This window comes from Pungitius pungitius, chromosome 17, assembly GCF_949316345.1.
Source record: "Pungitius pungitius chromosome 17, fPunPun2.1, whole genome shotgun sequence".
Taxonomy (NCBI): domain Eukaryota; kingdom Metazoa; phylum Chordata; class Actinopteri; order Perciformes; family Gasterosteidae; genus Pungitius; species Pungitius pungitius.
In genome coordinates, this window is record NC_084916.1 from 15,153,692 (window position 1) to 15,165,713 (window position 12,022).

Genomic DNA, 12,022 nt, shown 5'->3' on the forward strand with positions numbered 1-12,022 from the left:
TAAAATATACTTTTAGAAACAACACAGAAACACAATAAAGGACTGGATGAGTAGTTCGCATTTTATTTTATTTACTAAAAATAATAATGAATGGGCGTTGCTCCAATTTGTTTACAAACTATATACCGTAAACTTGATTTTATGATTGGCGGAAAATCACACGACGTGACTAACCTACAGCATATTAATAAAGACAGAATAAAACGAATGCATCACTTTAATAGATAAAGCATCAGTTAAGCTTTTACTTTGCCAACTCAAAACCGGAAACGACGCGTGTAAAACTAAAGATAACTTGACCGCGGCGGTTTCTTTTTTTTTTTCTCTTCTCTTCTCTTTTTTTTTTTTTTTTTTTTTCGGGGCACATTCTCTCGCAGTCAGTCAACGCGTCGGGCGGAAAGCGAGCGGAGGAGCAGCGGCACGGACCACGCGACACACGGCGGACATTAGCTCTCAACCCGCGGCCAGCCTGCTCGTAAAGGTGAGCCTCCTCCCCGGAGGGAACACTGCGCTCCACTAAACGGACTACGGGGTGTTGGTGGTGGTGTTGGTGTTGGTGGTGGTGGTGGTGGGGGGGGGGTTCTTTTTTATTTACGTTATCGCGTGGAGGGAGGGGGCGGCGGTGGTCGTTGGGGAGGGAGGGAGGGAATAGGGGGGGGGGGGGCATCCATTCGGTCTATTGTGCAGGAGCGAATTCGGCAGAGCGGTCAGGTCGAGCCCGGATGTTGGAGAGGTTTCAATCGGATGGAATCTTCTTCTTCTTCTTCTTCTTCTTCATCAAAGGCGTCACGTAAGCGAGGCTTTTCTTGCTGTTAACTCCTCTCCAGTAAGGGGGATGGAGGAGGGAGGGGGGGGGGGGTCCTTCAACATTAGCCCCCGATACGTGCGGCTGAATAGGGGGGAACGGCCCGTGCTACACGTCCATCATTTTAAGACCTGCTCGCCGGTAACCGGGCGCGTGGAATCGACACGGATCCCGGTAAAGACGTCGTTCAGATTCGTTAAGAAGCCACTGTTTCATCCGTCGTGCACCCATTGCACCAAACACCCCCCCCCCTCCTCACTCCCCCCCCCCCCCCAATACGGATTAAACTTCTCCAAGAGGCAGTTCACAAATCCCCTCCAACTGGGGTGTGTTGGCTTCACACGGAGGACCAAATGTCAAAGTTCAAATTGTCTTTTTTTTAAAATAAATCTTTACATTTTAAAGAGTGCTGTGGCATAGTTTTGATTGTTTAATTAAAACGTTTTAAAAGCTAAATTAAAACATGACAAGGATGTATTGAACGTTGGGTCTCCTGCGTGAAGGTTGCCTGAAGGTACCTGGACTGTCCCCCCCCCCCCTCCTCCTCCTCTGGGTGTGATCTCTTTTTGTAGAACCTGCTCAATAACACACAAACACACACAAACACACACACACACAACCTGGGAGAAGCTTCCCCTTGGTTGTTACGGCTGAGGTGTTTTGACAGTTTCACACCTGTAGGAAACAACAACAAATAAATACAAAACATCTGCCGCTCCGTCTGCAAAACTTTTTGCTCCTCGGCGCGCTCGTCCTCGCCTGACAACCCCGCCGCCGCGTCACGACAACAGCCGTATCCTGAGAGGATTCAATTCACCCGAGGACATGAGCGTGTTTTAACCTTTTCAAAAAGGACGTCCCTCCGTGTCACCACAAACCCTCATAATCCCCCCCCATCACCTCTCCGCCCAAAAGGCCGTTATCTGCACCAGGTCGTCGTGTTTATTGGACGATCTGTCCGTGCTCCCACTGTCCCATTTGATATCCACACCAGAGATGCCCCCTCCAAACCCCCCCCCCCCCCCCCCCCACGAAACAGCCGTTCATCTCGTGTCATACATTTTTCATTGCAGACCTGGGAATGTAAATAGAGGCATTCACCTTGACGTTCACACACACACACACAGACACACGTGTTGTGTGCAGAGTGATGGAGGAATTGGATTTAGTGAACATGACCTTGTAGTCTTTTTTAAAAATTTTTATTATTCATCTTTTTTTTTATTAAGACTCGTGGCTTGTGACCGGCGGATGTTCAGCTTGACTGACTCCGGATGAGTGGTAACAGATCTGGGGTCTGTATTTACTTCTTCGCCCTCTGCGGCTACAAGTGCACCTCTGGAGGGGGGGCGGGCTGGGGGGGCGGAGTGTGAGAGTATTTCATCTTTTGTTGTGTAAAAAAAGTCTGCAAAAATAGTGCGAATTAGAAGAAAATAAAAATGTCTATTCATGTGATTTAAAATGATGCAGTTTTTTTTTTAAAAGCCTTGCAGTGAAGCGGCACTCGAGAGCCTTGCATATAGCGTTTGAAAGATTACATTTCGTTTGAGCTCTTAAGATATTTAACTTAAATGCGAACGCATTCGCTCTCCCATTTAATTCAAACGCAGAAGTCCGTCTCTCCAAAGCCAGATGTTCTTTATCGACCAGCAGGCTCAAACTCAACAAACCTCTTGTCGTTAACAAAGAGCTGTTGCATTTAACACAACATTTGATCTTCTTAAAGGGGGGGGGGGGGGGAGAACTGTTTGCCTTCTGCCGTCAACTGGAGACGGCTCTGAGTTACATGAAGGGCTTCTCATTCATAAATGCACTCAACACGATCTACAAAGGATGCAATTAGTAGCAGACTGATACATGCAAGTCTGAGTGGTTTTATATCTCCTGACTCAGAATGTCAGTAAAAACCAGACCAACGACACTAATGACGAGAAAAAACCTTATATATTACACCATGGCTCAAATTGATATACCGTTATGATGGTGGTTAAGAAGCATAACAGGTATAACAACCATGGCAATTATAACACACCCTGCAAAAAGGAAATTCAATAAGGGAATTACAAAGTACAGTGATATTTGATCTTATAAGTCAATATAAAATGCTTTATAATGTGCTATTGTTGTAATAAAGCATTATGCATATTCACGAGGGCCTATAAACACACAGTGCTTCGAGCGTTACAGGCTCTGTATTGCTTAAAAGAAATGGATTAGATTTGCTGTTGTTAGTGGGACATTTGGGACAAGGCATCCGTAACATCTGCATGTGTGTGTCTGTGTGTGTGTGTGTGTGTGTGTCTCCAGCGTCAGCATGTCCAGCGAGGTGCAGCCGAGGGCCGGACGACAGCCCCAACACCAGCGGGGGAAGCTCGGACGCCGAGCAGAGGGAGGCGGCCCCGCCGGAGCAGCCGGGCCCCGAGCAGCGGGACCAGACCCAGCCCAAGAAGAAGGAGGCCAAGATCTCCAGCAAGACCCGCCGCCAAGCTCTCCACCAGCGCCAAGAGGTAGGGGCGCCGCCACGGCAACGCGGGGCCCGCCATTGATCTTTATAAAGATAATTAAGATATCGACAAATGAAGAAAACGCCCATTAGTTTCCTCCGCTGAGAATGACACCCCCCCCCCCTCCCCTCCCAAAAACGAGTTCACACCAGGAGAGAAGTTTTTTTTTTTTTTTTTTAATGATATGGCTAATAAACGTCTTGTTGTCGAGTCATGGCATCAGCGAGCCACTTCAGCGGCGCTTTGAGAGCACCAGGTTGAAGTAGACTGTCATTACGATGTAATCTGCTCCATTACGTGTTTAATGGCCGTCGGGTTGGTTTCACACACGCTGACCTGACTCCTCTCACGCACACACACACACACACACACACACGCACACAGACACACTCACTGGACCAGATATTAAAGGCCTCCCTCCCCGTCGGGGTTAAACACGTCAATTCAGCCGCAAACAGTCAACGGCGTCTCCTTCTTCTGTTCCCGCTGCCGCTGCCGGAGCCGCTGCCGGAGCCGCTGCCGGAGCCGCTGCCGGAGCCGCTGCCGGAGCCGCCAAGACAGAGAGGAAGTAGTTCTCTCTGCCAACGCGGTGGCAGATGGTTTACGCCCCGCCGGAAAGTGCCAAAAATAATAGCGCACAATTTGGTTTCTCTCAACTTTGTACTAACGAGGTGGCATCCGAGGTGGAGAGAAGACATGAGGAGGGCGATGTAGGAGCATTTGAGAGGTGGGAGAAGGTTAAAAAAAAAAAAAAAAAAAAAAAAATTGACAATGTAGTCGACCAAACAGGATTTATAAAAAGTGTTAATTAACTGACTAATTATAACTTATGAGTTAGAAGTGTCCTCACACATCGTCCCGCGTCGTCCAACCACACCTGCTGGTAATTTATCTCTACAAATATTGTGGAGCAGAAGAAACCCGTTTAGCCACCTTCAAAATAAAGAAGCGCTGAATTAGGATTGTCGGATATATCGGCTAGGGAAAGTTACAGGGAAACCCCCCTCTCCCCCCCCCCCCTCCCCCCTCTCAGATTGTGCCATTGTGGACGGGCGTGTTCTCCCCTCGCTGTTTGACTCTGCACGACACATGGCGAGTTCTTTAAAGCGTCACACGGGAAAGAACAGAGAAAAAACCTTCACATGAACGGCAGAGCTTCTGTAACCCTGACACCTTGAAACCCCCCCCCCCCAACCCCCCCTCTTGTCTCTGGCGCTTTCCCAATGCAAGGGCGCAATGTGGCAGCCTCGTGCCGGCGGCGTCTCGGGGGGGGGGGGGGGTCGGGGATTGTCGGAGGCGACGAGCTGTGGAACACGAGAAGCGGTCTGCGTTAAAGAGGACTCTCGCTATAATCGCTGCCAGTCCCCCCCCCCCCCCCCCCCCCCCTCCTCTCTGTCCTCCCCCCCCCCATCCCGGGTTCCCAAGCCCCTGCTTTTCAACGCGCCCCTCTCCCCAAAACGGGTCGCCCGCTTCTGCCGTCAAATGTGCCACCTCAGGAAATACTGCAGATAGAATTACACACTGGAGCCAGGGAACGACTCCAGCAGCGTGGAGATCGCATTACAGGCCTCCTTTGCAAATATATGTCTTTTTTTTCTATTCCTCCTTCCCCAAAGTCACTTGTGTGAAGTCATTTTCTCACAGTGTAAAGACAAATCCCCCCCCGCCCCCCCCCTTGGATACTCTTTACTTCTTCTCTCGTGTCCTTTAACTCCTTTTTATTCTGTCTGTTTTCTTCATCCCACCCAGCAGCAGAAACACCAGCTACATTTAAGGGATTGTTTGATTTATTCACCCCCTCCCTGCGCGTTGTACGCCGGGTTGCTTCGGTCCCACCTACTCGCGATGGACAAAGTGAGCGTGCGGACCGTCGTCAGTCGACTGCTGGTCTTCTCTCACCCCACCCGACCCCCCCCCTCGCTCTTTTGATAGCGGGTTATTTTTCTCTCTACGTCCCGGCTCACCAACCAGCTGGGCGAACACCTTCGATAAGAGCGCTCAAATGTTTGTTTTTGGTCTGTTTCTTTTTTGGAAGCATCCCTGAGCATTTTCCCATCACGGGGGGGGGGGTCAGCTCGTCCACATCGGCCTGCTTTCACATAGAAGAAGAAGCAGAAGCAACGCGCGAACGTTGCATGGAGACGATAGCCGCAGCATTTTGGGCTCCTTGTGGCCTTAATCGCCATCACACCTCTGTGATGGACGCTTGAACCTGACCTCTCTCCGTAGTCTGTTCATGAAACACCGTCTTTCCTTCTCTCCTTCCGGTGTGGAAATCACCGCAGCAGCTCCCTGGAAGCAGGGAGGCCGAGACCGACCCCATCGGGGCGGATTAATTACGGGATGCGATGCATTTGTCCCGCAGGCTCCTTTCTGACATCAGCATCAATTCATTCCTGTCTCTCCCGTCTATTGTTCATTCATTCATTCATCTGAAAGCCAACATCCAGCGGTGTGTGTGTGTGTGTGATCACGCGTGACGGGGAGGCGTCTCCGTGTTCCGTCGCGGCGCTCGGGAGCTCGTTAGAAAATCAATGAGCTATTCAGCGCACACACTTATGGATTGATTTCACACGGGGGATTTATATAACTGTGTTGTGCGTCTTGTGTGTGTGTTTGTGTTTGTTTGTGGGGCCGTGAATGTGAATAATACACAGGTCTCCCTCTCATTTTCAGAATCCAGAAGGAGCTAGCAGAGATAACCTTGGACCCGCCGCCAAACTGCAGGTAGGAGCTCGTCGACTGTGTGTGTGTGTGTGTGTGTGTGTGTGACTGGATCGTGGCAACTCGCTGAGTCACCTGAGCAGCACAGGTGGATTACTGTGCCGTGTTTGCTCAGGCCCGGGGGGTAGGGGTGGGGGGGGGGGGGTGACGACCGGGGCCTCGTTGGCCGGCGAAAGGCCAAATATCCGCGCCTTTTCGGGCCAGACGGATCGCTGTAGCACCCCCCCCGCCCCCCCCCCCCCCCCCCACTATGAGCGCTCTTACTCAGGTCTGGATTAGCAGGAGCCTCTCACTGAGCTCCGAGGGAAAATAAGCCAACGCACACTAGCTTCTTTTCTTTTGGGACTTTTAGTCTTTTAGCGGTAAATATCACCACGATCGCCGCCCTTCAAAATAAAATGCAACTGCTGAGAAGACCGGGCATTAAAGTGGTTCCTCTTAATGAGGTCACGTGACATCGGGGCGGATATCGATCGTGAATTGAATTCTCCTCGCCTGCGTGGTGTCAAGTGGAATCCGGCTCTGGTTATTTTCGGGCCTTTCGGACGAGGCTAATCTGACTGAAGCGGGGCCATTATGTCCCCCCCCCCCCCCCTAGCAGCAAACAGCAGAGGGTGGAAAAACACATTTCACGGGGGTGCGGGGGGGGAAGCTGGGCGTTTGTGTAGAAAAATGTCACATTGGTGTAAGTGAAAAGGCTGGAAGGAGCCCTCGTGACGAATGGATTGATCTGGGCTCGCGGTCGGGGGAGTCCCTCCCTTCGATGCGAGAGGAATCCATTTGCCCCCTGGGGTATTCGCCTCACACTAACAGCCCCCCCCCACCACCCCTCCCTCCACGTTTCACCACAACCGTCCCGACTCGGGCTGCTCTTTTGTTGAGATAAGCAAAGCGCATTGTGAAGACCTACAAGAGGAGAAGAAGAAGAAAAAGAAAGATGGCGATGCGCCTCGTGTCTGTTTGGTACAAAGGGCCTTGGCGTCTTCAACGCCCCCCCCCCCCCCCCGCTTGCTTTCTTCACCTGCTAATTGATCCGACAGTGTGGGGGGGGGACAGGGGGAGGGTCGTGAACGGACGCTGTGATGCAGCTCATTACCCCGCCAGAATAAAGCGCGGCTCGTGATCACACAGCGTCCCTTCGGAGGCCTCCTGAGGCCTTCTGAGTTGACCTTTTTTCTCCGCTTTAAAAAGGACTAAAGCCCGTTCTGTTTTGGGGTTTTTTTCCACCGTGCTTTTTAATCATCTTTGTCACCCTGCCAGGGAGTAATTAATTGAATGTGACAAGCACTCTGGAAGGGTATGTAAATAGCCCCCCCACACCAGACACGTCATATTAGCCCGGTGCTGGGTCCTCCTTCCTGGCTCTGTGTGTGTGTGTGTGTGTGGTTTCTCATAATTACCATATCCTTTCATGATGGCCCTGGCAGCGTTTTGATAAGAATCCCCCATCGGCTGAGGGGAAACAATGAGTGGATTCCAGGGAGGGGGCGGGGGGGGGGATTGGCCACGCTCTCTCTCTCTCTCTCTCTCTCTCTGCGTCGTTCTTAAATAGACCTTGTGTGTTCCAGAGGGACATCAGTGGAGACATCTCTCAGAAATGAAAGCCACGAGGCAGCAGAAAGTGAGTGAGAGGAAATGTGAATGGATTCCGTGTCCGTTGATGTGATTGAGTCGAGTCCTCGAAGCACAATGTCGAGGGCAAAACAAAAATAATAATATTGTCAAGTGTCAACGCGGTTATTATAAAACCAACGTGGGTCATTAGTGCAAAAAAAGCGGGGCGGCAGCCATTGATCACAAACGCGTCACCCGACGATTGTGTCCTCGCTGGATCGATTGATCGTCACAACGTGGAGGAACATACAATCAACGTCCCCAATAAAGGCAGCGAATGGTCACACGTGGAGGCGGCAATCGATCAAGCAGCCTGTTGTGGAATTGCACATGACATTTTTTTCATTTTTTTTTTCGAGGAAGATTTCACGGCGCAAAGCGACTCAAACCTCCTCCCCGAGGCACCTGTTCAACGAGTGTGGAAAGTTGTTTAGAGAACCGACCGGTAGAACCTGCCGGCGAGTTGTCCCTGCGCAGCGCTTGTGGGCGTCACATGGTCACATGTCAGCAAGACACCACCCCCCCGGAACATTCTCTTTTCTTTAAAGAGCACAATGATTGATCCTTTTTTTACCCTCTTTTTGATGATTTTTCGTTTCGGTTGAATGGCAGAAAATCGGTTTAATTGGTGGAGGTGAGATACACAGCTATGCACAGCGTTCCCTCCTCGCCGACAAGAGGACACGCCACCGACGGGGGGGGGATGTAATGCAGCACTCTTAAGAACATATTACCCGCCATTAAACATCTCCTAAAGGGGCTCCGGGGGACTTTGTCTGAACCGGAGACACTCGCACGTCAACGACATCATTGTGCTTCATCGTAGCGGGGACACACACACACACACACACACACATTGACTCATCACAGCTGCTGCAACACCAGGAATCACGACACTGTGTGTGTGTGTGTGTGTTTATCCATATTTATTTTCAAACGTGTCTCCAACAACGTGCTGATTCTCATTTCTTATTTAGTGACATTTCAAATGTTTGTTTTGCGTTTTCAGTGTGTTTCGCCAACAGGGACAAAGCTTCTGTGACTTTTTTATTATTCATGAACCCCTTATTTGTGCAATGAAAAGTCCCAGATCCCAGGTTGCGTCCAGAGCTCAATGTAAACGTCACCGCACCAAACCGCACCGGTTACCGTGGTAACGCCTGCGATCCCCTTTCGAAGGACCTTGCCTCAGCGCGGCTGGTGTTGTTTGTGTTTTTAATTTTTTTTTAGTCCCGCCAGGACCTCTCCGTGTGCCCCCCCCCCGGAGTGCACACCTGGATTCCCTGCGCTCGTCCACATTGGGGGAGGGGGAGGTTGGGGGGTGCGGTTGTACGGGTGCACGGTGCTGCTTAGGGCCCTCTCTCTCTCTCTCTCTCTCTCTCTCTCTCTGCTGTGGAGGATTTGAACAAGCTGCAGGTATCGCGATCCGTCGATTCGGCGATGCCTGGCACAGCGAGGAAAGAAGCCCCGCGGATTCTCCTCCTCTGCGAGTGACACAGGAGAGCCTCAAAGATAAAGGAGCCCCCCCCCCCCCTCTTTTTAGGATCTCCGCCGGCCCCCCTACAGGGAGACCTGCCAATTATTCCCTGTTTTGACAGCCGGCTTCTCATTTTTACCCCGTGTAAGGATCTCACTTCGTTTACCACCCCACATCTCTAGTACCTCCGTTGATGCATTATTATCCGTTCTTATCTGAGCCCACGAGAAAATCCACTTACAACTTTGCTCGAGCTGAATTGAATCCATCGGAGGTTTTATTTTCCCGTAGTGTTTTGTTTTCATCTGGGTTTGGAAGTCTGGAAGGGCGTCGATCATCTGATCCGCGTGATGTTAGGAGCCACGGCGAGTAAATCGAGTGGAATCCTCTCATCTCACCTTTTATTTACTTAAGTAGTCTTTCGTCGGCGGGCGGATCAGCGCGCGTTGCCCTTTAAAGGCCCGCCGGAGACCGATTGTCCCGTCCCCAAACTCACGAGCTCTCATCATAATAATAACACAAACGTGTGTGTGTGTGTCCACCCTGCGTCCGTTCCACTGTAACCATCAGGCAGCAGAGGGAGGTGCTTCTTTTTCTTCTGTTTTTTTTTTTTTTCTTTGTAAAGGACCCCATATGTGACCTAACCAGCTGGTCTGCAATGTTACTGCGGAGGTTTAGGAGGCGAACACAAAGGAGGGGGCCCCGGTGGCGTGTGCGTGTGCGCGTGTGTGTGTGTCACGATGTGGGGGGGTTATTCCAGGTCTTCGGTGCAGCAAAACGACTCTTTCGTTTGTACAGTATTTTGACTTTACCTTATTTATTGTCTGTGTAACTGACACTCCCCCCCCCCCCACCTCTTCTTCTGCGCCTCCATCCTCGCTCACTTCCTCCCCTCTGTTGTCTGCAGTTTGCTACAGCTGACTAAGCCTGTCTCCGCAGTGCTCTGTGTGTGTGTGTGTGTGTGTGTGTGTGTGTGTGTGTGCGAATGAGGTCATCATCAGCGTGCTTATATCAGCTATGCACATCGCGTCTCCGTGTTGGATGAATGATTAGCCTCTCATTAGACAAGCCGTCCTGTTCTGTAGAGCGAGCACTGCAGTATCTCCCCCCACCCCCACCACCACCACCACACACACACACAGAGACACACACACACACACACGCCCTCTACTTGCAAAATAAATGTACCACTTCCTCTCCGGGCGCTTGAAGAGGAAACTTCATTGGCGTCTGGTACGCACAGAAGCGCACTTCCTGAGCCGCAGCCATTGGGAGCGACCCGTCCGGGGTCCAAAAGGCTCGTTCATTACTTCATCCTCTTCCGACGGGACGGCCCCAAAAGAACCGGCTCGTTCCTCTTGTCGACCCGTGCGTGGCGTTGCTCTTGCCGTCTCGTCAGTCTGGGTTTAGCCGGGGGGGGTAAACCGTACACAGATGAACATAAATAGCCAACCATGCTACGTGTCTGTGTGTGTGTGTGTGTGTGTGTGTGTGTGCGACCTCTACGTGGGGACACCGCACGGTTGCTCTATGGCTCCTAACCCGTCTATGGCATTCATACCCACAGCCAATTAAAGGTCGACATTGTACAAACATGTACTTGTATCTTTTGAAGAAGAAAAATAGGCTCGTGTGTCTGTGTCTGTGGCGGCGTCACATGGATGAAGCGGCCTCTTTATGGGTCCGAAGTGTCGCCGTCTCTGGTCTCTCCCTCTCTTTTCAGGTCAAGGGTCAGGGCGCTGAACCCTCTCGGGTTGTTTCCAGTGGACTCCATCTGTTTTGACGGCAGAGGGGTACTTATGTTATATGTTAACGCTGACCGACTTAAAGAAATATTTCTGAGTTTCAGAAAAAGGGGGATTGTGGACCAACTCAATGTCCCTCCCCCCCCACCCCCCCCCCCCCCCCCCCCCTACCCTCCTCTGCCTATCCGCCGCCCATCTGAGACCAAGCAGCGGTCCTCATTGCCTCGCCGCGCTCACGTCCGCCCTTGATAGATGAATTCAGCGCTCCGCGAGAGGACAGGTGGCGCCAGTCTTCCCGTCGCTGCACCAGCAAGGCCCCCCCCCCCCCCCCCCCCCCCCCCCCCCCGAGCCTCCATTAATCAAAGAGTGTGTTTCATAGGAGAAGATGGAGGGATGGAGGGGGGGGGCGTCATCGTCCTCGCAGTAAATCACGGCGTTAATTGTCTCCATGCATGCCTCAGTCGCTTTTGCAGCTGATGTTGAATTCTTAATGTGCCCTTTTGTGGTCAGCTTCCAACAGCTATCACCTCCCACGTCTTAGCTCTGAGCGGGAGGGGGGCAAGGTGGGGGGGGGGGGGGGGGGGGTTGGAAAAACATGAATGCTGCTTTAAGCTGAGCTAATGGATCAGCGTAAATCATCCCTTGCTGGATCTCCTCCTGAGTCTCCACCGCTCTGTGAGCACATGTGGCCCCCTCCCTTCCCTGGCACGGGGGAATGTTCTGGGGTGGGGAGGGGGGGGGGGGGGAGCGGGCGCTGGCTCCTGCCCCAGCTCATGTGTGGGTAAACAGTGAAATCTTGGCACCGGGGGTCGGATAGCTCCAGTGCACAGAAAAGCTACGGTGAGGTTTCATTTCTGTTTTGGCAGAAAGCTTCACGCAGGCAGCCTACACACACACACACACACCACACACACACTCTCTCTGTGAGTTGCCACTGAGGGGGGGGACACACACACCGTGTTATGTCCCCGGGACATGTGAGCTATGTGCGTGATGGCTCCTGGTTTCAAGTGGTTTCCTGAGCTCAATCTACTGTAACATATGAACATTTAAAGCATCATTTTAAAAACGCTCCCTAATTGCGTTCTACGTTCCCACAACGCGATGAAATCTTGAAGCGCGCTGAAAGCTTTTTTTTTCATCTTAATTGCTT

At 51.6% G+C, this 12,022-nt stretch overlaps 1 protein-coding gene across 1 annotated transcript in view; it reads left to right on the forward strand.

Moving 5' to 3' along the window:
- The first annotated feature begins 3,119 nt into the window (after nucleotides 1–3,119).
- The window catches only part of LOC119219662 (ubiquitin-conjugating enzyme E2 E2-like), a 19,934-nt gene continuing 11,031 nt past the window's right edge, over nucleotides 3,120–12,022 (forward strand). Inside the window, 4 exon segments of the mRNA XM_062558667.1 lie at nucleotides 3,120–3,143; nucleotides 3,145–3,282; nucleotides 3,284–3,312; nucleotides 5,986–6,036. Of these exon segments, the coding sequence (XP_062414651.1) occupies nucleotides 3,120–3,143; nucleotides 3,145–3,282; nucleotides 3,284–3,312; nucleotides 5,986–6,036 (242 nt within the window).